Source organism: Lachancea thermotolerans (genome assembly GCF_000142805.1).
Source record: "Lachancea thermotolerans CBS 6340 chromosome E complete sequence".
Lineage (NCBI taxonomy): Eukaryota > Fungi > Ascomycota > Saccharomycetes > Saccharomycetales > Saccharomycetaceae > Lachancea > Lachancea thermotolerans.
Window position 1 is genome coordinate 972,269 of NC_013081.1, and position 21,265 is coordinate 993,533.

The following is a 21,265-nucleotide window of genomic DNA, read 5'->3' on the forward strand; positions in this document are numbered from 1 at the left end:
TGCTATCTTGATTGTTGTATCGTCGTGTCTTTTGCGACGCGCGTGATGCATTTTTGGCCAGGTAGCGATACTGAAGTTGCCTACAAAGACTTGACTTCCTTGACCACGTCATCAAAAGCCTCCTTGTATTCTTCCTCTTTAGCTTTACCGTCCTTCTTCTTACTGCTGCCAGGGACAACAAAAACGACGGATGTGGGTCTCTTGGTAGCACCAGCCGAGCCAAGGTCCTGCTTTGAGGGCACAAAGATGTAAGGAACGGATTGGTCTTCGCACAGCACAGGCAAGTGCGAGATAACATCTGGGGGAGAGATGTCGCCAGCAATTACAACGAGGCCCTTGTCACCTTTCCTTAGTGCCTTGACAACCTCTTTAACACCTCTCTTCACGTTCTTGGCCTTCGAGGCCTTCTTTACAGTCTTCAACACCTTCTTGTTAAGCTTTTTAGAAGCCAATGGCTTTGCGAAAGTCAAAACCGCAGGCAGTCTAGCCTCGTAATTATCCTCGGATGTAGCCGATTTATCTTTAGCCATTTTCTTTGAAGAGCGATTGGTTCGTACCGGATATTAGCCTCAACTACTTCAGTTCAATCCAGAACCACCATTCATTTGAACGTCAAAGCTCATCGCTTAGAAAATTTTTTAGACTGGGTGAAAAGAAAACGCAGTCTTCCGTCACATGACATGTTGATGTCTTCTAACACGAGTGTCCTGAGAGACTGCCCATCTGGGAAAGCTTGGATGTGGCGACGAAGTCTGTGACGGAGCATTCGCCGTAGTCTAGAAAGTTCAGTCAATGTTAGCGTAGCATCTATGTTCAGCAACTCTACACTGGTTTCACCGTGAACACGGAATTTTAGGTTCCGCCATTAGGCACGGACGCGGCCAAAGCTCTAAAACATTTATAAACCCACGATTGGCATCCGGTCAGCAAGGTAAGACGCATTTGCTTGTCGACCAATGTACCACTGTCTTACTGCGGGCGTTCTGGATTCTTATTTTGATTGAAAAGCGAAATAGAAATTAGCTCGCGACTTTACGCGTTAATTTTAACTAAAGACGGGAACTTGAAATGAGGGGAGTACCGAAAAGGTACGTTCGGTTCTTCAGCTACTTTGCTCTCGTAGTTCTATCAGCAGTTTTTATCTTTACATGGTTTCAAACGCACCACAACGCCTTAGCGAAGGGATTTCCACTCCAACCTGGAGAGTTGAAACGGCCTATCGAGTTCGCTGGCAACAATAAAGAAGCTGTCAATATACTGAAGGCATGGTATCCTGATGAGAGGTTTATTGTAGGTATGGGAATGTACACCTGCGTGCATCTAACCAAATATCTCGAATTGTGTCCCCGTCATGTGGGCGGACACACGCTAGCAACCAAGGCACTAAGAACTGTAATTAAGAAAGATATTAACCACTCCAAAGGTTTCAAAATCGTTGGCTTTTCAAACTACTTGACTTATGATTCTGTCACAGCGGCCCAGTTAACAGAGCTACTTTCTGACACTGACGCGCGTGCAGCTGCAGTTACTGCTGTTGCTCCGAGTGCCGAGCATCTGGTTCCTGATTCATCTCGGCTTCCACTGGAATATACAGTTATCACTGAAAAGTCGCTCACCGAATCAGACTTTGTCACTGAGATCAGCGTATTATTTGGAGAAGACTGCGTGGACCCCAGACCTGCATGGCGTTTGTCAAAAGAATGGCGCCTAGAACACAGCAAGGTACCCTGTTATCTCACTTTGAGGACGCGCGATTCTGATCCACATGGCAAGAAGTTCCCTACGCTATCTGCGAGCCTCGAGAACCCTTTCAAAATTGTGCAGCTCGCGGACCTTCATTATAGTGTCGGCGAAGGTCGTTGCAGAGATGAATTTCCTAAGCATGAAAACTGCATCGCTGACCCGAAAACATTGGCTTTTGTGGAAAAAGTCTTAGATACAGAAAAGCCCCAGCTGGTTGTATTTACTGGCGACCAAATAATGGGGAGTGAGTGCGTGCAGGATTCTGTAACAGCCCTTCTCAAGGTCGTGGATCCGATTATCAAGCGCCAGATTCCATATGCAATGGTGTGGGGAAACCATGACGATGAAGGCAGCCTCGACAGATGGGAAATTTCGAAGCTTGTTCAATCACTTCCACTTTCATTGTTCAAGATTGGTGACCATGACACAAATGATAACAGTTTTGGAGTCGGAAATTATGTGCACTACATTTATGGTGAAGATGGGAACCCATTATCTGCTCTCTACTTCCTGGATGCGCATAAGTACTCACCAAACGCAAAAGCCTACCCTGGGTACGACTGGATCAAAGAGGAGCAATGGAACTTTTTCGATGGGTACAAGGATGCTTTTGTTGACCAGAAAGCGTCTTTGTCGATGGCTTTTTTCCACATTCCATTACCAGAATACCTGAATGTTGATTCAAGTAGCTCTCCCGGTACGCAAAACCCGCTAATAGGCAATTTCAAAGAAGGCGTCACAGCTCCCAAGTACAACTCTAAGGGAATTGCTACACTCCGCGAATTGGGGGTCAAGGTGACTAGTGTTGGACATGACCATTGTAATGATTACTGCCTGCTTGAAGATTCTCAGTCGCCGGCGATAAATGAGAGGATATGGCTGTGCTTTGGTGGTGCTGCAGGGGAGGGCGGTTATGGAGGCTATGGCGGGACAGAGCGCCGTATAAGGGTCTATCAGCTTGACTTTTCCAAAAGAAGCATAGTGACATGGAAAGTCCTGAATAGTTCGCCAGAGGCACCCTTCGATCATCAAACTTTGGTCAGCGCAGGCGTGCCTCTAATAGCCTAGTACAAAAGAGTTCGCGTCCAAAGGGTCGATGTTGTAGTTTTTTTTACTTTGTGTGATCCCATTATGACAACACGTTGCAGCCTAGTTTGAAAACGGGCTGATATCAAGGCTTGATAATACCGCTGGTTTTGGAGCACATATTTTGGATCATTATGCAAGTCATGCTGAGCCCTCCGTCAACCCACCCACTCCATCACAATTTTCGAATTGAAGCTTTTAAATCAGAAACAAACCTCTCTATCAGCAAATATCTTAATGTAGCATGATACCGTATAACTAGTCTACTACTCCTGCAGTTATTCCTAACCTTCAAGTGTCGTAAGCTTACTCCTTCACTATCCTTTGCACTCATGTTGAAGTGACTGCGCGTTGAGCATTTGCTGATATATCACCCTAGTATTTCTCTGTCATCAAATAACCTCTCGGTGGCCAAGTTGGTTTAAGGCGCAAGACTGTAACTTGATACAAAGAAATCTTGATATCGGGCGTTCGAATCGCCCCCGGGAGAATTTTTTTTGATGCTAAGCTGCTTTCAATTGAACACGCGGAGGCTCAATTGAATGCTTTTGTGGTGCTAGCTAGCACCACGGCGAGACTAGTTACTATTAAGCTGACGGTGAGCCGCCGGTAACAGGACCTGACCCTTTGTTTTCTCCTTGTTGAACCAATGTATTTAATATACTTAACATTTTTCTAACGCACTTTCATCAAGATGTCATTAAACTGAAAAATACCAACAAACAGTACGTCGATGGTTGCTTCGAAGGCCTGGGCGGAGCGGTCAGCTCCTGTTCAAATTTCAGAAGCGGAACTCCCATCGTCTATTCCCCCTCAAACAGGTTTAACATTTAATGTTTGGTATAATAAGTGGTCTCAAGGAAACAGCGGACAGTCCCGGTTTGTAAGTCCCTACCGGCTAGATGTCGATTTACATCAGGGCAATACCAAAGGCGATAAGGCTAGACAACCTTTCTTCTGTCTTTATTTCTGTAAAGGAATGTGTTGCATGGGCAAGAGATGCGAGTACTTGCATCATGTTCCGGACACCGAAGACATCGCGAGGCTCTCTCTACGTTCTGACGTTATGGACTGCTTCGGAAGGGAAAAGCATTCCCACTATAGAGAAGACATGGGTGGCGTAGGCTCATTTCAGAAAAAAAATCGAACGCTGTACGTTGGCGGCATAACTGGGGCATTAAACAACCAGCAGCTAAAAGCAAGCCAGATCGAAAATAGACTGAGGTTTTCCTTCGGAAAGCTTGGGCCATTAGAAAGAATACGATATGTTGAAAACAAAAATTGCGCGTTCATTAAGTACAAGCATCAAGCTAGCGCAGAATTCGCTAAAGAAACTATGAGCAATCAGACCCTACTTACTCCTTCAGATAAAGAGTGGGTTAATCGACGAGAGGGTACGGGACTTCTGGTAAAGTGGGCAAATGACGATCCTAACCCAGAAGCTCAGAGAAGAGAAAAGGAGCAGCAGGATATGGAATCGTTGCAAGTAATGGTGGATCTGTTAAAAAAAGATAGCTCCGAAAAGCGGCAGCCCGCACCTGCAGAAAGCCCTTCGAATAAAAGACTTCTTGAAAGTTCGGCAGAGCAGGAGTCACTCAATGGAGATTCGATCTTTGGCAGACTTTCAAATGCAAAGCTAAGTAAGCTGAAGAGAGTCAAAATTGAGGAAAATCTAAGTAAAGATTCAGTTGAAATCGATAAACAAGGATGTGGGCAAACACCTCTAGTTAATTATTATTCTTCAGATGATGATGAATGATTGAGCATAAATCATGATTGTTACACAAAGTTGAGCTACACAAAACGTCTGCATGCACACATAGCTTTCCGCGTTTATTTAGCTGGGCATTTCAATGAACTATCGGCTGTAGTTCATTTCTCCCCAAATTGAACTTTTGTCGCACAGCTGGCTCGACGTCATTGATGCCTTCTGTATCCGTCGTCTTGACGTAATGAAATAGTTCTTCCACGACTTTGGGTTCGTCTCTTTCGGTTAAAAATGTCAATGCGCAACCACTCTTCCCTGCTCTGCCAGTTCTACCAATACGATGAATATAGCCCTCAAAAGATGTGCACATCTGGAAATTGACGACCAGTGAAACATTAGGTATGTCTATACCTCTTCCGGCGACGTCGGTAGCTATCATAATATCAGCTTTCCCTGAGCGGAGCAAATTCAACGAGTGTTCTCTTTGCTCCTGGGACTTCGATCCATGCAGTGTAGTAACTCGGTACCTCGTTTCGGAAGAAAACTTTGCAGCTAACCAATCAGCAGTTCTTTTGTAGTTAATAAATATCATTATTGGGGACCTAAACCTTGGCAGCACGTCCCGGCATAACCTCGAGAATCTCTGCTCTTCGCTTGGCAAATATTGTACAACTTGTTTGATCTGTGCTTTTGTGTCTTGTGACCCGACTCGAACATAGGCAGGCTTATTCAAGTAGCCATTTGCTATCCTCTCAATTGTGCTCGACATTGTCGCGGTGAACATCATTGTCTGTCTTCCTTTGACAGACTCGGTACGAGCTAGAATAGTTGTTAATTGGTCTTCGAAGCCAAAATCAATCATTCTATCGGCTTCATCCAAAATCAGGGTACGCACTTGTTGAAGTACTAAAATATTACTCTCGAGGCAGTCAATTAACCTACCAGGTGTCGCAACTAGTATATCACAGCCATGTGAAAGCGAATACGATATTTCTTCCACTGAATGCCCGCCTACTAAACTCACGACTTTCGTGGGCCGATGAAGAAATTTGACAACTTTGTTTGCCTCTGCCTCGATCTGCTGTGCCAGCTCTCTGGTTGGAGCCAGAATTAATGCAGATGGACCATCCATTTTGGTGATATCGTTTAAGGGCGGGGTATTATTGAGCTGGCATAACGGGGGAATGAGGAATGCTAATGTTTTACCGGAGCCAGTCGCTGCAACGCCGACGAAGTCTCTCCCATTCAGTACATTGGGTATTGTTGCTCTTTGAATTGGGGTGGGCTCGAGGTACTTAAGCTTCGTCTCTATAATTCCCACTATTTCGGTGGGTATAGAGTTTGTCTCGGTCCAGTTCCGCAGTGGGTGTCGGATGGAACCGCCTTTAGTCTCGATGTGATAGTCCTCCCTTAAAATTCTCCAGTCCCGCTCTGACATCTCTTCTAGGGCCTTCTGGCTCCAGTGTTTTCCCATATAAATCTCTTCTAAGGACTCCGGAGACTTTCTCGCTGCGTCTCTAACCTTGCGGCTTACTACAGGGGCATCTTCGCCGGTGGTGTCATCTTCAGCGCTCCAATCAAAACGAAACTTGGATCGGTTCTTCTGAGCATAAGCGCCAGATTTTGTACCAGCACCCCTGTTGCTCGCACCTAAAGTTCTCGGCTCCTCATTTGCTTTGGCCTTTTCCGCCTTAATCCACTGAATGTCCTCCGCAGCCTTCGGTATCTCGTGAACTTCCTTGTCTGCAGCTGCCTCTATTCTTTTTTTTTTATTCAAATACACCGGCCTCCCAAATGCTGTCTCGCTTGGGCGTTTGCCTTCACGCGATATCAGCTTGTTGATATCGACAGGCCTCCGCATTTGATCCTTTGCATGAGGTACATTGGCTTCCAAATACGTGAAGTGGGACATTGATGCTCTCTTTTCACTGCACAGAGGGAAAGCACTCGTTCACTGAGACATTGTAAAAAGGCCTTCGGTAAACAGCAGATGCTGACAGGGACAGTTCCCAATGCCGAGACTTCGCAAGACACTTTTTGGTATGCTCACTGTGATACTTGAAATACAATTATCTGTTTCTGGGAGCCTGCGCGCTTGTTCGCTCCTAGCAGTCAAGTGTAAAACTTCTTTGATAAAAGCGCGCCCTTGAAGCGTATCTCGGACTGAAATTTCCAGCTTGAACGCCCATTAAGGCTTCCTAGTAAAAGTTAAATGAGATGGTGGAGGTCTTGTGTTCTCTGTCCTTCCTTCGCGCGTTGTAGAACTCAATTTATGGAAGCTGCAGTCCTTAAACCTGAATAGATGGTTCGAAAGCGTATGCCCAAGCCAAGTGCTGAGCTAGCCAATAGCACTTACAAAAATGGCCTCTCAACTTCGCGCAGAACATTTTTGGGGAAGTGTGCGAAAGATTCTTCTCAGCGATTCTTGTGAGCGCCGTACCTGTCCCATCTTCCCAGGCTGATGTTAACTTCAGCGCGACCTTCCCGCTGCAACTCTTGGATTAGCCAACAACACGAATCCAACAGTCTCCGTTATATTTGAATTTGATAGTAGCCGCTGACGGGAAGTTTTGTGGATAATTAGAAGGACTCTAAGATCGTTTCCTGCTTTAGCCGCCGAAACTGGCTATCTGTCATGTTATACGGATACACTCAACATATCGAGGTTCCTCAAAATTTTATAAATTATTCTAGCACGCGGAACGTCGCCAATCTCTGTCTTCGAATACTGATTCGAGTGCACCGGGTTTCTAATTGCTGCCCATTGCTCATCCTTTTTTTTGAGATGGATATCGCGTGGTGATGATACTCAATTCTAACACCTTTTTCTGCTTTTGCACCCTGAACTTGAGCATTTTATTAACTTATTGTTGAAAGACGCGACAAACACATAAAAAGCTCTAACACTACAATGATGCCAGGCACCTGATATATGGCATACCGAAAGGCTCCTTATCACCTAGCTTAACGCTTGCTGAATTAGATGAACACACATACAGCGGCGGCGCTTACAAGTCTAATCGGCATGCCATAAATGCCGTCCATAATGACTCATTATGCTAATGTTTTTTGAAGGTTCGGACTTACAAAACGAGGTGGTCCCACAAGGAGTTACATTGATCATTGATCACTACCCCCAAAAATGATGGCAGTTGGCAATTCAGTGGAAGTCTTCAGGCGCATAGACGTACGCGAACGCTAACCATGGATGAAGCAATAAGCCGAATAAAGACATACACCGTTCTGTGATGCTACTGAAGGTAGTACGCTCGAACCCTCTTTACCTCTTCGATCAAAGCTCCATTCAGAGACGCATTCCGTAACTATCTTTATCAGTCCGCCTCCAGTATGCCGGGAATTCCAAGATATAGCCGGTGCAAGGAAAGCGCTCTGGAAGCCGAGGCATGCATGTATTCACGTTGCACTCCACAGCGCCGGGTACGCCCTAGCCGAAATCGCGAGAGGCAGCAATTCATTCGTATAAAATGCTGCAAATGGCATCGCGCCTGTGAAAGTTTATTCTAACACGTCGAGCATGGGCATATTTCTCGAGCGTTCTCGGGAGAACCTGGGTAGTGCAATCAGGGACCTCAGAATCGCGATGAGTACTTCTACTGGGTTTTCAAGCGGTGTGCTTAGCGACAACAACGCAAATGGCAGCGCTACGGCAGTTGCCACGCCTAAGCGTGCGATCGATACCAACGGTAATGTCTTCAACGTACCTGACTACTCGATCAAAGATATTCTCTCCGCTATTCCCAAGGAGTGCTACAAGCGCGACACATTGTGGTCGTTGCATTACGTGGCCCGCGACGTGGCCGCGATCGCTGTGATCGGCTATGTCGGAACAAACTACATTCCAGTATGGTTTCCCGACAGTTCGTTGTTGAGAGCGGCGGCCTACTCTCTGCAGTCTTTCTTGATTGGACTGTTCGGGTTTGGCCTCTGGATCCTAGCCCATGAGTGTGGCCACTCTGCATTTTCAGACTCCCCCGCGGTCAATGATACCGTCGGATGGGTTTTGCACTCATGGTGGATGGTCCCATACTTTTCTTGGAAGTTCTCGCACAGCAAGCACCACAAGGCTACTGGGCATATGACCAGAGACATGGTGTTTGTGCCATACACCAAGGAGGAGTACTTGGAGACCAAGAACAAGTCTCTGCTAAGTGAGGTTGTCGAGGAGGCCCCAGCTGTGACCCTATTCAACCTCATCGCCCAACAACTTGGTGGACTACAGCTCTACCTAGCGACAAACGCTACAGGCCAGCCATACCCAGGCGTTCCCAAGTTCTTCAAGTCGCACTATTGGCCAACTTCTCCAGTCTTCGATGCTAAGGACTTCTGGTACATCATTCTTAGTGACATCGGAATTGCGTCAACACTGACCATTAACTATATGTGGTACAGAGCGTACGGCGCCCACGTTGTGCTCATCAACTGGTTCCTCCCATGGTTATGGGTTAATCACTGGCTTGTGTTTGTAACTTTCCTGCAGCACACAGACCCCACAATGCCCCATTATGATGCTGAAGAATGGACCTTCGCGAAGGGCGCGGCGGCCACTATTGACAGAGATTTTGGATTCATAGGCCAACACATCTTCCACGATATCATCGAGACTCATGTTCTCCACCACTACTGCAGCAGAATTCCGTTCTACAATGCTCGCAAAGCCACTGCCGCAATCAAAGAGGTCATGGGCCAGCACTATCGCTACGAAAGTGAGAATATGTGGAAATCGCTTTGGAAGGTTGCAAGATCTTGCCAGTTTGTTGAGAGCTCAGAAAACAATGGTGTTTATATGTTCAGAAATACCAACAAAGTTGGCGTGGCTCCGCACAAAGGCCCTAGCTCTAATGTTCCTTTAGAATAAAGTGCTGATGCAGCGGAAACAACGGCGCTGTTGTAACACCGCTTTAATTTATTTCGTAACTAGTGCTCCATAGACTAGATATAACTTCAACTCCACATCTGATCACTGGGAGGAGGCTCACCGGCACATACCGCTTTGACCTCAGGAAGATGAGTGCTGACTGTTCTGTTGGCTCTAACCCTCTGGCAAGCTTGAATAAGCATGCTCAACAAGATAGAAGTTTGCATCATGGAGGGGGCTTAAGGCTCAACAATGAAGCAGCGCAACGATTTAAATCACAGGATAGTGTTGTCAGTGACGCCAGCAGAGCGCGAATGGAAGCGTTTATGGACCAAGAACATATGGACCACCCCATGATGCTGAAAGGGCCAAGACCCATGCTTTCGCGCCCGCTTCAGGAAAGTTCTCAGCAGGCGCGAGAAAGTTGGGGTAAACAGTTTTCTAGCTCCCCTGCCTTAAGCATGAACCAGAGCCCGGAGTTGCACAGCCCAACTTCACAAGTACCCTCGATTGCATACCAGAAGGGCTTGCCTGCTGGGAATACTGAAGGATCCCAGGTGATGCGGGCACGAGTTGTTGGGCCACGGTATGGGCCGGGACTGGCATCAGGCATGTTCAATCCTATGTCCCACCAGACTGCTCAACAACCTGTTTACCGCCACTCGAGCCCACAGTCTCACATGAGTATGAACCAAGAATCATGGGACGAACAGTTCAAGGAGCTAGAAAAGGAAGTATCAGAAAAACTAGCATTGCATGAGGAAGAGGTGAAGCCTCAGGCCGCCGCAGCAGAACAGGACGTTGTCGAGGACCAGTATCAAGCAGAATTCCAGGAGGTCTGGGATAACTTGCAAGAGGAATCGCAAATTCCTGACGCTGGAGGCGATGTCGAAACAGACTGGCAGCGTGAGTACCAACAATACATTTCTGGAAGGCCCTCAGATACTACTCAATATCGTTTCGAGACTGAAAATCAATACTTGCATAACTCCAATGCTTACGAGATAGGATGCATACTAATGGAAAATGGAGCGAAGTTGAGTGAGGCTGCCTTGGCATTCGAGGCAGCAGTCCAAGAAGACCCCAGCCACGTCGATGCCTGGCTGAAACTGGGGATGGTCCAAACGCAGAATGAGATGGAGTACAATGGAATAGGTGCTCTTGAGGAATGCTTGAGACTTGATCCCAGGAACTTGGACGGGATGGTCACTCTAGCAATCAGCTACATTAATGAAGGCTACGATGTGAGTGCCTTCAAGATGCTCAACAAGTGGCTGGAAACCAAGTATCCGGACATGGTAGCGCCGAACGAGGCTCTCGAAAAAAGCACTGACCGCTACAGTATGAACCAGGCAATTACTTTGCGCTTTCTACAAGTGGTTAATAAGCTCCCCCAAGTAGACGCGAGTTTGCAGCTAGGGCTTGGAATACTTTTTTATTCTAATGACGATTATGACAAAACTGTTGACTGCTTCCGTGCTGCCTTGGCAGTCAAGCCTGATGACGAACTGATGTGGAACAGGCTAGGCGCATCTCTGGCCAACTCTAACCGTTCAGAGGAAGCCATCCAGGCCTACCGGAAAGCACTTCAGCTGAAACCTACTTTCGTGAGAGCCCGCTGCAACCTGGCTGTATCGTGCATGAACATGGGTTGTTTCAAAGAAGCCGCGGAGTACCTATTGACTGCGCTATCCATGCACGAGGTCGAGGGCATTTTACCCTCGGAGACGCCGGCGAGCAGTAACCTCATCGAGACCTTGAAAAGGGCTTTCATTGGTATGGAAAGGCGTGACTTGCTCGAGGAAGTTCGCCCAAATATGGATCTTGCGCCATTTCGTAATGAGTTCAACTTCTAAGTCTAGATAGCTACCTATTGAAATCATAACTCATTTCATATATTTTTATTTTGTAGTGCTAATATTTAAAAAAAGTTACAGGAAAATTTGGTGTAATCTTTAGATCTGATCCAAAATAGCGGCAAAATGAGCTCCAGTATGCCATACGATCCTTCTTTTGAGGATGAAAAGAAGCGGCAATACTCTTATAAACACCGCTCGTTTTTAGATCGCGTCGGAGCAACCATCGCCCAACACAAAAGAGCGGTGTTAGGCATTTTTTGTGCATTTTTTGTGTTGTTTTGGTTCGGTTCCTCAAGATTCACACTCTGGTCGAAAGACCCTAAAATTGTCCTTATACTCGCAGTAAACGATGGTGGTGGAGTGCACAAGTGGAAAGGTGAACAGGAATGGGCGATAGAGCGAATCTCGATTCAAAATAAACGTGCCTACGCCAAAAGACACGGCTATGGACTCACGCTAAAAGATATGAGAACGGCCAGAAGGTATTCACATGAATACAGGGAGGGATGGCAGAAGGTTGAGGTGCTCCGTCAAACTATGCGCGAGTTCCCCAAAGCAGAATGGTTCTGGTGGTTGGACCTCGAAACTTTGATCATGGAGCCTCAAATCTCATTAGAGGAACACATATTCAAGAGGTTGGACTCACTGTCATACCGGATGTTAGATAAGTTCAATCCACTAGACCTCCCTCTCGACATCCCTTATGTCGACTACTCTCAACCGCCTGAGTTGCTCATCACTCAGGATTGCGGTGGTTTCAACCTTGGATCGTTTTTGGTCAAGAACTCTAAATGGGCTCATTTACTGCTTGATGTTTGGTGGGACCCTGTGTGCTACGAACAGAAACACATGATGTGGGAGCATCGTGAACAAGACGCGCTCGAGGCGCTCTACGCAAACCAGCCCTGGATTCGTGAAAAAACCGCATTTTTGCCGCTCAGAAGTGTCAATGCTTTCCCACCAGGTGCTTGTTCTGAGTTCTCGGATGACCCAAGATACTTCTACAGTGAAGAAGATCGCGACTTTGTGGTCAATATGGCCGGGTGCGCTTTCGGAAGAGATTGCTGGGGTGAAATGCAGCGTTACGGATCTTTGCTAGAAAGCCATAATCAGAAGTGGTGGCGCAGATTTTACTAGCCGGAAGACACTGCTTTTTTATTTCGACACCAAGAAGTTGGCCGCAGTTGTATTGTTAGCAAGAAAAAAAGATTCCCCGCGACCACTCAAAACACAGTTCAGGAATGGATTGTTTTGGCTAATGTTATGGGCATAATAAGAGGCTCAGAAATATCTCACAGTTTCAGTTTCATGGGTCTAGTGCTCTTACTTGACCGGTTTCGTATATTACTACGTATGTTCAAGTGACAAGATGATTAATTTCAACCGAAAACACTAACTCTTTGTAAATAAAAGAGAATATTTCGTGACAAGCATATCTAAGGGCGGCCTAGTTGGAATGGATAACCAGTACATTGGCGGCCAAGAAAGTCAGGAGCAAGATGAATACCTTAATTTCCTGGACCCCAGGCCCTTGCAGGAAAACACCAATGCACTAACTCCGCAAGTTATCCTTGCGCGCTCGACGATGAGCAATGCTGCATCTCCAAACGTGCAGTCTGTATCTCCGGCGTCTATGTTCTCACCCATGGCACAGTCTCAGCCAATGCCTACGGCGTCACCGCAGCAGGTCCTTAACGCTGGAACTACTCCACAGCAGGTGCTCACGCAGGCAGCGTCATCTCAACAAGTAAAGAATCAAGCCCCTACGCCACAAGCCATTTTGAGCAATCATAACACTCCCCAAATACAGGAGCAACAGCTCAATAATTCAAATGCTACTCCCAATAATGCATTTGCGGATAGAGCAGCAATGTTCGTAGCCTTGCAACAGAGACAACAACAACAGCGTCAAAAGCTGCAGATGATGCAACAAGCTGCGCCACGCGCTAGCTCGCCTCAAAGCGCTCTACACCAACGGCCATCCGTTGGATCGCAGTCCCAGCCTTCTCCTGTGGGGCCGGTGCCTCAAGCTCAGGGAGGTTCCGGAACTAACATGCCACCTATGCAACAACGGCAGGCAATTCAGAACCTCGACCCTGAAGTTCAAAGGCGAGTAAGCGGCGAACTGAACAATAAGCAGTACGAACTTTTTATGAAGTCTCTTTTAGAGAGTTGTAAGAGACGAAACGCTCCTCTTCATGCCCTTCCCGAGATTCAAGGGCGCAGGGTCAACTTATTTGTTCTGTACATGATGGTTCAAAAACTAGGTGGTGGTGAAAGCGTGACACGCTTTCAGCAATGGCCAATGCTGGTACAAAAACTGCAGCTACCTCAAGATTCATCTCAGCAGCTGGCCACACTCTACTACCATATACTGTTACCATATGAACAATACCTGGCGTCCCCTGAAGGTATAAAGGAAACTCAGTCCAAGAGGATCTTTTTACAGCAGTTTCTACAGGAGCTGCTGAAAAAGATTCTGGGGAGTAATCCCAATATCCAGCCTGACGTCCCGACCGGTGTCCCACCCAACATACAGGCTAGTCCACAAGTTAACATGCAAACTAATATACAAACAAATGACTCCAGCATTAGCGGCTACAGCACACCTAATAGTACCGAGATGCAAGAACCAAATAAAGTTCGGAAGCCCCGTAAACCCAAGGTTAAGAAGAAGTCAAAAAAGGACTTGGAAAGAGAAATGAAATACCAACAGGAGCAGCTACAGAGACAACACCAACTACAACAAGAACAACAAAGCAAGTTAATCGCAGAACAGCGCTTCAAACAGCAACAGGAACAGCTTCGCTTACAGCAACAGCAAGCCCTGCGACAAAATCTTGAGTACCAAAAACTTCCCAAGGTTTATAAACGATCATTTGCTCGCAATTATGTCCCATTTACCCGTCCTATTGAAACCTCTAACGGATATGATATTAGAGCCATTTCTCAAATTGGTGAGAAGATCGATGCAAACAAACCAGTGTTTTTGTTTGCACCTGAACTCGGCACAATAAATTTACACGCATTGTCTCTCTCTCTACTTTCTGACTGTCTTTCAGAAATCAATGTGGCTTTGAATATTCTATTAGTGACGAGCGCGGATGCTGTGCTGAAAATATCGCTGGAGCGTTTCGAAGGTTTGATAGATTCGTTAACAATACTAGGCTGCCGTATTCTAAACAAATTATGCTTACCATCCATTTCATCTTTTGACCAAGGGAGTGGCTATCTGGAAGAATATGATGTCGGTAATATGTTGGATCAAAACACCACATACTCACAAGCTACCGCTGCTTTAGAAGCGATCCACAGAAAGACTGTTAATGAGAAAAATGACACCGAGGGTTTCAAGATAAAAGTAGACTCGTTGACTGGGGTTGACTTAGAACAAGCAATGTTGACTCCAGAACAAACGCCGTTGGATCCAACTGGCTTTGAAAGAAGGGAAGAGGAAGTTGAGACTAAAGAGTCGTTTCAAAATGAATGGGATTATCTGCCTGAGCCGCTGTGGGTTTCGGATAACTTGGAGGGATGTACTCTAAATGTTCCTAGTTATCTAAGCTCTTTGCGGGACGTTCGTGATGAGATTGATACCATTTTTACAAAAGTTAATGAGCGGGGAGCTGAAAACCCTCAACTGCTTTTGGTGGACCAACTGTCTACTATTTCCATGATTTTGAGGAACTTATCTTTTAATGAAACAAACACATCTCCTATTGCGAATAATGTGCCATTTAAGCGATTCTTGACCGACCTAATGTGGGCACTTTTGTTGCACAGCGACAGATTTGTGTTTCATCGGAAGCGCCTGAATTTCAAAAAAGATATCATAATAACCCTTGCCAACATCGCGCACATTTTCAAATTAGAAAATCACGTATCGGCATGTTTACTTCTGCTCTTAATAATAAGCTTGGGTGAGAAGAATACCGAACTCGGTCAAGAGGAATCGCTAAAATTTCCTGAAAATTCCGTGCAGTTGAGCAAATATCAAAGCTTCGGGGTGGACGTGTTGGCTAAGATTCTTTCGCTTGGGTACCCTAACAGGTTTTTAATTAAGTGTGTCTTATTGCAACAATTTGAGCCAGACTCGCAATCACAAGTCGTCGAAACATGCCAAAAACTAATAGAGCTTTACGGAAGCATTGCCACTCAACCTCTCGGCAACTTGAGCCTTCTAAACGATATATTCGCTTCCCTTATATCAATTATTCCATTCCAGCAACTCAATATGTCTCCCACCCTGATTGAAGATGCCAGTCCAACCATATCTCAAAGCATTACCGCCTTACTGTCTCTGGTTCGTTTGATTAAGAAAGAGGATATGCCTTGCACAGCAAGTAACTTACCTCTTCTGTGGCTCACCTCCGAGGAAAACATTGGATCAAGTCTGCGGCGCCTGAGTGAAGCCTTGTCAAACATTGGCATCCACACTAACAACAACCTCAGCCACCTTAAACTACTTTTCAACTCGATCAGTACAAAATCTCTGCAGTTGGTATGTCTACTCATCGAAAAATCTTTGGAATTAGCCGCACAGAATGATAATGCCGAGGGGGGCGCCACTTACTTAGCGGCAGCTAAAGAATTAAACGGAATTCCTAACCTGCTTCCATCTGAACCCAATGCGTTCTCATTGCTTACAAACCCTATGGCAGATTTCGGGGTTGCAACTGGAATGGGCACATTGTATCGGCTAAGGAATCAATTAATTGCGACTGATTTCCAACAGTGCGTTGATGCCGATGTTCATGATGCTAATAAATAGGCAAGAGCCTGCGTAATTACCTAGATTTAAGTACAGATTCTTTTTTTTGGTAATAGTTTCATTCCTCCAACATGATATCATTGTCCTTTTCTTCGTTTTCTGTCTGCACGTAATGCCATATTCTCTCAGCGAGATTCTTATCATTAACTAAATCGGTAATTTGATCAACACTGAGTTTTTGTAAGTTGGTAAACCTCTTCACTCGCCGAATGATGGTATAGTAGTCAACGTTGGATAAGCCTGGGATGCTCAACAGCTCTTTAAACTTTTCATTAGAATGGTTGGTCTTGTCTTTCGCACCACTAGATTTTCTATTAACGCCTATTTCAACGCATGTTGTAGGATCAGGCTGTTCTCGGCCAAGTTTGAGATCCAAAATTAAATTCACCGTCTGCAGAGGAGACGAAGACCAAAGAATCCTCAATGAAGGAAATTTCATAATAAGCTGAGCTAGCTGCATTTGGATTTCATCTTGCATCAGCTTGCTACCAATAGGGTGGGAAGTTGACGACGCAGAGTTGTACCTTTTCTCACTGAAGGGTTCTAACGAGAAAGAGTCGCCATCATCAAACTCTATGAGTAGAGTGGGATATTCGTAGTATCTGGACATCTTTTTACACTGATCATTCAGCCTGCCATTTTTGAAGCTTCCAATCAAATCTGAAATTGACTTTCTCTCAACACAGATCTGTGGAGAGAGAATGTAATCTCCAATTGTCAGCATGCATGGTATAACCTTTACACCATAACGATAGAGTAAGCCTGGCAGAGGAGCTCTAAACTCCCGCATGTCTACAACAACAACATCTCCAGTGACCGCATCGTAGCCTTTTTGTCCACCGGCCAATCTGGAGTTCCTTAAACTCTGATTGAGCAGTAACTTTCGTTGAGCAAGGTTCTTGTATCTTGACAGGTCTTCGTCAGCTTCAAAATGCTGGGCGAGACCGGAATGTTCTCTAATTAGCCTAGTGAATGCATCCTTCTCTTTTTTAATCGCAATAAGGTGACTCTGCTCCTCAAAACTGTCACCGTAATACATAAAGTACACCTTGAGAGGCCAGTCTTTATGCAACGCCTTGAACATCTCAACCCTTCTAATAAAAGCCAGGTCGGGTTCATACATGATAATATGCGATGGCAGTAGCTCTTGCAGTAACACATCGTTAGCTCTGTTGTAAAACTTTTCGATGACGATCTGATCGCCTCTGTCAATGTACTCAAAATTATTTTGCCCATATGCCCAAGTGTTTTCATTTTTTATCATGGGCTCCAATTCTGAAGTATCTATATTTGTTTCTTCAGTAAGCAGTAGTTCGTTATCTTCGTCAAAGTTCTGGGCCAGGTTGTCTATTTCTTGATCTCCAATAAGGCCCTCGTCAGTATCCTCAATGATCTGGCTAATATGCTGTTCAATATCATCAACAGACATCACACTTTCTATGTCTTCGCCACCATTTGAGGTTGCTCTCTTCAGCCTGGTTACTGCAGCGACGCTTGCCGCACCGCGAGTTCTACGTCTCTTTGAAGCAACTTCCTCTTTCGCAAATGAGCGGGATACGCTGAGCTCAGCACTGGTACCTTCTTTGCGCGACTCTTCTTGAATATCTTCGGCCGTTTTTTTTAACAAATCTCTCCTGTTCATATAAGCTCTTAATTTATTCAGCATAAATCTCCTCGCTCCTTCTTTCCTGTTGGAGTAGCCTATGATCTTCCGCAATTGGCGACAAGTTCTATCCTCTGAGCACATGATGAGCGTCGGCCCTAAACTAGAACCTAATTTAGCCTGCTCAACAGCGATATCGTCCAGAATCGATGTTAGCTGTTCCCATTTTGGTAACTCCTCTAATTCATAGTTACCATCTGAAAAGACCCTTTTTTTTGCGTATGAAAGAACCGCTTGGGATTCCTCTGCCATAAGCCACGGAGATTCGGAGTACTTACGGGATACTGATGGCTTGTTTGCATCCAAAATAACTTGAATGATCTCGTAAAAGTCCACAGCATCATAGCTTACTAAAGCGTGCAATAACTTCTTCAAAGTACCAATGTCTTTGACAAGCTGCTTTGATTCAAACGAAATTCTATGCCAATTGGGTGTCAGCACAGAATACAATGACCTAAAAAAGTTTGGATGCAGACAATTGTCGGCATTCCAAGATTCCAAAGATAGAGTGGGGTTTTTTCTATTCAACTCATCAATACATTTTTTGAGGCATTCAAAGAGCCCGAATTGAATTTGCGACATGGAATTCGTCAAAGACACTTTAACTTCAATTACTTTGTTTTCATTTCGTACGTTCAAGCTCGAAGATACTTCGACATGAAATCTGGGCCAGAGTAATGTACGTTTCAAACGCAAGTCTTTCAGCTTCCGTTTTAACGGCGAAAACTCAGTCATGAATGCTTCTGGTTCGTCAGAAACAGCTTTGATGAAACCCCACCTGTTCACCGAGCGGTACATTTCGGCGATAAAGGACTCATTAGAATAATTGTGTAAGTTCTCAACATGCAGGATAACAAGACCAGTGATTTTGTTTGGGTGGATGATTCCCGAAAGTAGATCTACTATAAGAATTCTTGATGTCACAGACACTATTCCGCCATGCAGATACAGCCTTCTTCTTTGGTCCACGGTAAGCAAATCTGCTGTAACGACACTGAAGGGCCTCTGGCCGTCTTCCTCAGTACCTGACCAAGCAAGCTCCAGCAATTCCTCAAGGATTTTTTCGTTGTCCTCTTCACTAGCATTTAGCAACAAAACCAGAGATCTTTTATCTTGGCCATTGATTCTAGTAGGAGTTGCTAAAACATGCAACAGGTTTGCCACAATTGGTTCTATTCCTAGCCCTTTCCCTAAAATCAAAAGGCTGTCTTCTGACACCAGTAGGTCTTCTACAATCATTTGTTGAAACGGAAGCGGTAGAGATAACTGAATATCGACAGGCCGTATCTCCTCAATATTGGGCCTCATGTGCGAGTCTCCATCATCTGGTAGCAACGGGTACAGCATTTCACCATTGCTCGCATCATCGATCTGTTTTGACCTATCTTCTTCATGCCTCGAAAGCTCTAAAACAAGATCCTCTTCATCGGATTCATCTCTGATAAAAAGAGACATGACGAGAGCAAGCCGCTTGGCCTGTTTGCATGGAATTCGGCAGGGGTCTTCAAATTACCTATTGAAATTTTAAGATGAAAGTTCACAATTTTTCAATCAGATGCATGCACCAAGAAAACTCAACAAGTGCGGCCAAGGAACTGCACTAAAGTTGATCATGTCTACCATAAAGCAGCGCTACGAGTCCACAGATGGGCCTTTCATATCCCTGGAGTTTTTCCCACCCAAAACAAAACTGGGGAAACAGAACTTGACAGCACGGATGACTCGTATGACAGCGCTGAACCCGCTGTTCATCACCATTACGTGGGGCGCAGGCGGCACAACGGCAAAAAAGACTTTAGAGCTAGCCACTGTCGCTCAACGAGAACTGAATGTACCAGTTTGCATGCACTTGACATGTACGAACACAAACAAAGAGATCATCGATGAGGCTCTGAAACTGGCGCACGAAGCCGACATACGCAATATTTTAGCACTCAGAGGTGACCCGCCGGTTGGCGAAGAATGGGAGACGCCTTCAGAGTCATCTGAGTTTCAGCACGCCGTCGACCTAGTGCGCTACATTAAGGAAAAATACAATGATGACTTTTGTGTTGGTGTTGCAGCTTACCCCGAGGGCCACTGTGAAGGAGAAGCGGATGGTGTGGCTCAAGACCCTAGAAGAGATCTTGGGTTTCTCAAAGAGAAAGTGGACGCTGGTGCAGACTTCGTCATAACGCAACTATTTTACGACGTGGAGAAGTTTTTGTCTTTTGAACAAATGTTTAGGAATGAAGTATCTGCCGACATACCACTTTTCCCTGGCTTGATGCCCATTAACTCGTATTTGCTCTTTAACAGGGCCGCGAAGCTATCGCACGCATCCATTCCACAGGCGATTCGGGACCGTCTGCCCCAGGAATACCATAGCGATGATAACAAAGTCAGAGCTATAGGTGTCGATATCTTAGTGGAAATGGTTGAGGAAATCTACAAGAGAACAGAGGGGCGTATAAAGGGGATCCACTTCTACACACTAAACCTCGAAAAGGCTATAGCACAAATCGTAACCAAATCTCCTTCCCTATCCAAGATTCTTGAGGAGGACAAAGAGGATGATCTAGTTGAAGGGGTGGGCGAAATTGCATTAGTTGACGGCAACACCCTAGAGGAGGACGAGAACGTCAAGAAGAGAAGAAGACAGTCCAGTCACAATGATGATTTAACTTGCAACCGAGTTTTGCTAGACGAGGCTGGAAAGAGCATTGCAAGCGGCAGAGAGTCCTCCGGAGCTCCATCACGCAAAGTTGTTATATCAATTTCCCAGGGATCTGGAGCCCTTGGAAAAGATGCTACCTGGGACGAATTTACTAACGGTAGATTTGGTGACTCTCGTTCGCCAGCATTTGGTGAAATCGATGGCTACGGTCCTTCCCTCAAAGTAAGCAGCAAGAAAGCATATGAAATCTGGGGCCAGCCCTCTAGCACAGATGATATCAAGACGCTTTTCATAAGATATCTCGAGGGCTCCCTTGAAGCTTTACCATGGTCTGACTTGGGCTTATCAGCAGAGACCGCATTAATCCAAGAGGAGCTCATTCAGCTCAACGAAAGAGGCTACCTTTCCTTAGCCTCGCAGCCTGCAACTAACTCTACCCCTAGTACTGACAAGATTTTTGGATGGGGCCCGCCGGGAGGATATGTCTACCAAAAGTCTTTTGTGGAGATGTTTGTGCATAAACAGCAATGGGAGCTGGAAATTAAGCCCAAGTTGGAGCCCCTAGGGTCCAAGGTTAGCTATTATGTTGGCGATTCTGCGGAAACATTTTACACCAATTTGGATAGCAGTTGCTCTAGTGTGGTGACTTGGGGTGTGTTCCCTAACTCGGAAGTGTTGCAGACTACTATAGTAGAAGAGGAGTCGTTCAAAGCTTGGAGGGACGAAGCCTTCAGCATATGGCTAGAGTGGAGCAAACTGTTCCCTAGGAACTCCAGATCAAACACATTGCTGAAGCAGATGCACCGGGACTACTACTTGGTATCCATTGTCCATCACGACTTCAGCGATTGTGACGCTCTCTGGGACCTGCTGCTCGCTTGATGCAGGACATAGGTAGTTTAT

At 45.6% G+C, this 21,265-nt stretch overlaps 10 protein-coding genes and 1 non-coding gene across 11 annotated transcripts; 8 read left to right on the top strand and 3 right to left on the bottom strand.

The window, feature by feature from the left end:
- Positions 1 to 80: 80 nt before the first annotated feature.
- On the bottom strand, positions 81 to 530 carry NHP2 (snoRNA-binding protein NHP2; the record flags this gene model as incomplete). The annotated part of the gene is made up of 1 exon (XM_002553900.1): positions 81 to 530. The coding sequence occupies one exon, from the start codon at positions 528 to 530 to the stop codon at positions 81 to 83; it is 450 nt and encodes a 149-aa protein (XP_002553946.1).
- A 538-nt stretch (positions 531 to 1,068) lies between these two features.
- DCR2 (phosphoprotein phosphatase) lies at positions 1,069 to 2,811 on the top strand (the record flags this gene model as incomplete). The annotated part of the gene is made up of 1 exon (XM_002553901.1): positions 1,069 to 2,811. One exon carries the CDS (start codon positions 1,069 to 1,071, stop codon positions 2,809 to 2,811), a length of 1,743 nt encoding a protein of 580 aa, XP_002553947.1.
- Positions 2,812 to 3,230: 419 nt separating this feature from the next.
- KLTH0E10846r lies at positions 3,231 to 3,319 on the top strand. The gene is given in 2 exon segments: positions 3,231 to 3,269; positions 3,284 to 3,319. It is a non-coding gene; the product is annotated as a tRNA-Tyr (tRNA).
- Positions 3,320 to 3,562: 243 nt separating this feature from the next.
- CWC2 (active spliceosome conformation promoter CWC2) lies at positions 3,563 to 4,588 on the top strand (the record flags this gene model as incomplete). Its single annotated transcript, XM_002553902.1, has 1 exon — positions 3,563 to 4,588. One exon carries the CDS (start codon positions 3,563 to 3,565, stop codon positions 4,586 to 4,588), a length of 1,026 nt encoding a protein of 341 aa, XP_002553948.1.
- A 91-nt stretch (positions 4,589 to 4,679) lies between these two features.
- Positions 4,680 to 6,449, bottom strand: PRP28 (mRNA splicing protein PRP28; the record flags this gene model as incomplete). The annotated part of the gene is made up of 1 exon (XM_002553903.1): positions 4,680 to 6,449. One exon carries the CDS (start codon positions 6,447 to 6,449, stop codon positions 4,680 to 4,682), a length of 1,770 nt encoding a protein of 589 aa, XP_002553949.1.
- Positions 6,450 to 8,072: 1,623 nt separating this feature from the next.
- KLTH0E10912g (KLTH0E10912p) lies at positions 8,073 to 9,413 on the top strand (the record flags this gene model as incomplete). Its single annotated transcript, XM_002553904.1, has 1 exon — positions 8,073 to 9,413. The coding sequence occupies one exon, from the start codon at positions 8,073 to 8,075 to the stop codon at positions 9,411 to 9,413; it is 1,341 nt and encodes a 446-aa protein (XP_002553950.1).
- A 149-nt stretch (positions 9,414 to 9,562) lies between these two features.
- On the top strand, positions 9,563 to 11,269 carry PEX5 (Pex5p; the record flags this gene model as incomplete). Its single annotated transcript, XM_002553905.1, has 1 exon — positions 9,563 to 11,269. One exon carries the CDS (start codon positions 9,563 to 9,565, stop codon positions 11,267 to 11,269), a length of 1,707 nt encoding a protein of 568 aa, XP_002553951.1.
- Positions 11,270 to 11,395: 126 nt separating this feature from the next.
- Positions 11,396 to 12,409, top strand: MNN10 (alpha-1,6-mannosyltransferase; the record flags this gene model as incomplete). Its single annotated transcript, XM_002553906.1, has 1 exon — positions 11,396 to 12,409. One exon carries the CDS (start codon positions 11,396 to 11,398, stop codon positions 12,407 to 12,409), a length of 1,014 nt encoding a protein of 337 aa, XP_002553952.1.
- Positions 12,410 to 12,728: 319 nt separating this feature from the next.
- Positions 12,729 to 16,043, top strand: SWI1 (Swi1p; the record flags this gene model as incomplete). The annotated part of the gene is made up of 1 exon (XM_002553907.1): positions 12,729 to 16,043. One exon carries the CDS (start codon positions 12,729 to 12,731, stop codon positions 16,041 to 16,043), a length of 3,315 nt encoding a protein of 1,104 aa, XP_002553953.1.
- Positions 16,044 to 16,101: 58 nt separating this feature from the next.
- Positions 16,102 to 19,161, bottom strand: RAD1 (ssDNA endodeoxyribonuclease RAD1; the record flags this gene model as incomplete). Its single annotated transcript, XM_002553908.1, has 1 exon — positions 16,102 to 19,161. The coding sequence occupies one exon, from the start codon at positions 19,159 to 19,161 to the stop codon at positions 16,102 to 16,104; it is 3,060 nt and encodes a 1,019-aa protein (XP_002553954.1).
- Positions 19,162 to 19,261: 100 nt separating this feature from the next.
- MET12 (methylenetetrahydrofolate reductase (NAD(P)H) MET12) lies at positions 19,262 to 21,244 on the top strand (the record flags this gene model as incomplete). Its single annotated transcript, XM_002553909.1, has 1 exon — positions 19,262 to 21,244. One exon carries the CDS (start codon positions 19,262 to 19,264, stop codon positions 21,242 to 21,244), a length of 1,983 nt encoding a protein of 660 aa, XP_002553955.1.
- Positions 21,245 to 21,265: the final 21 nt, after the last annotated feature.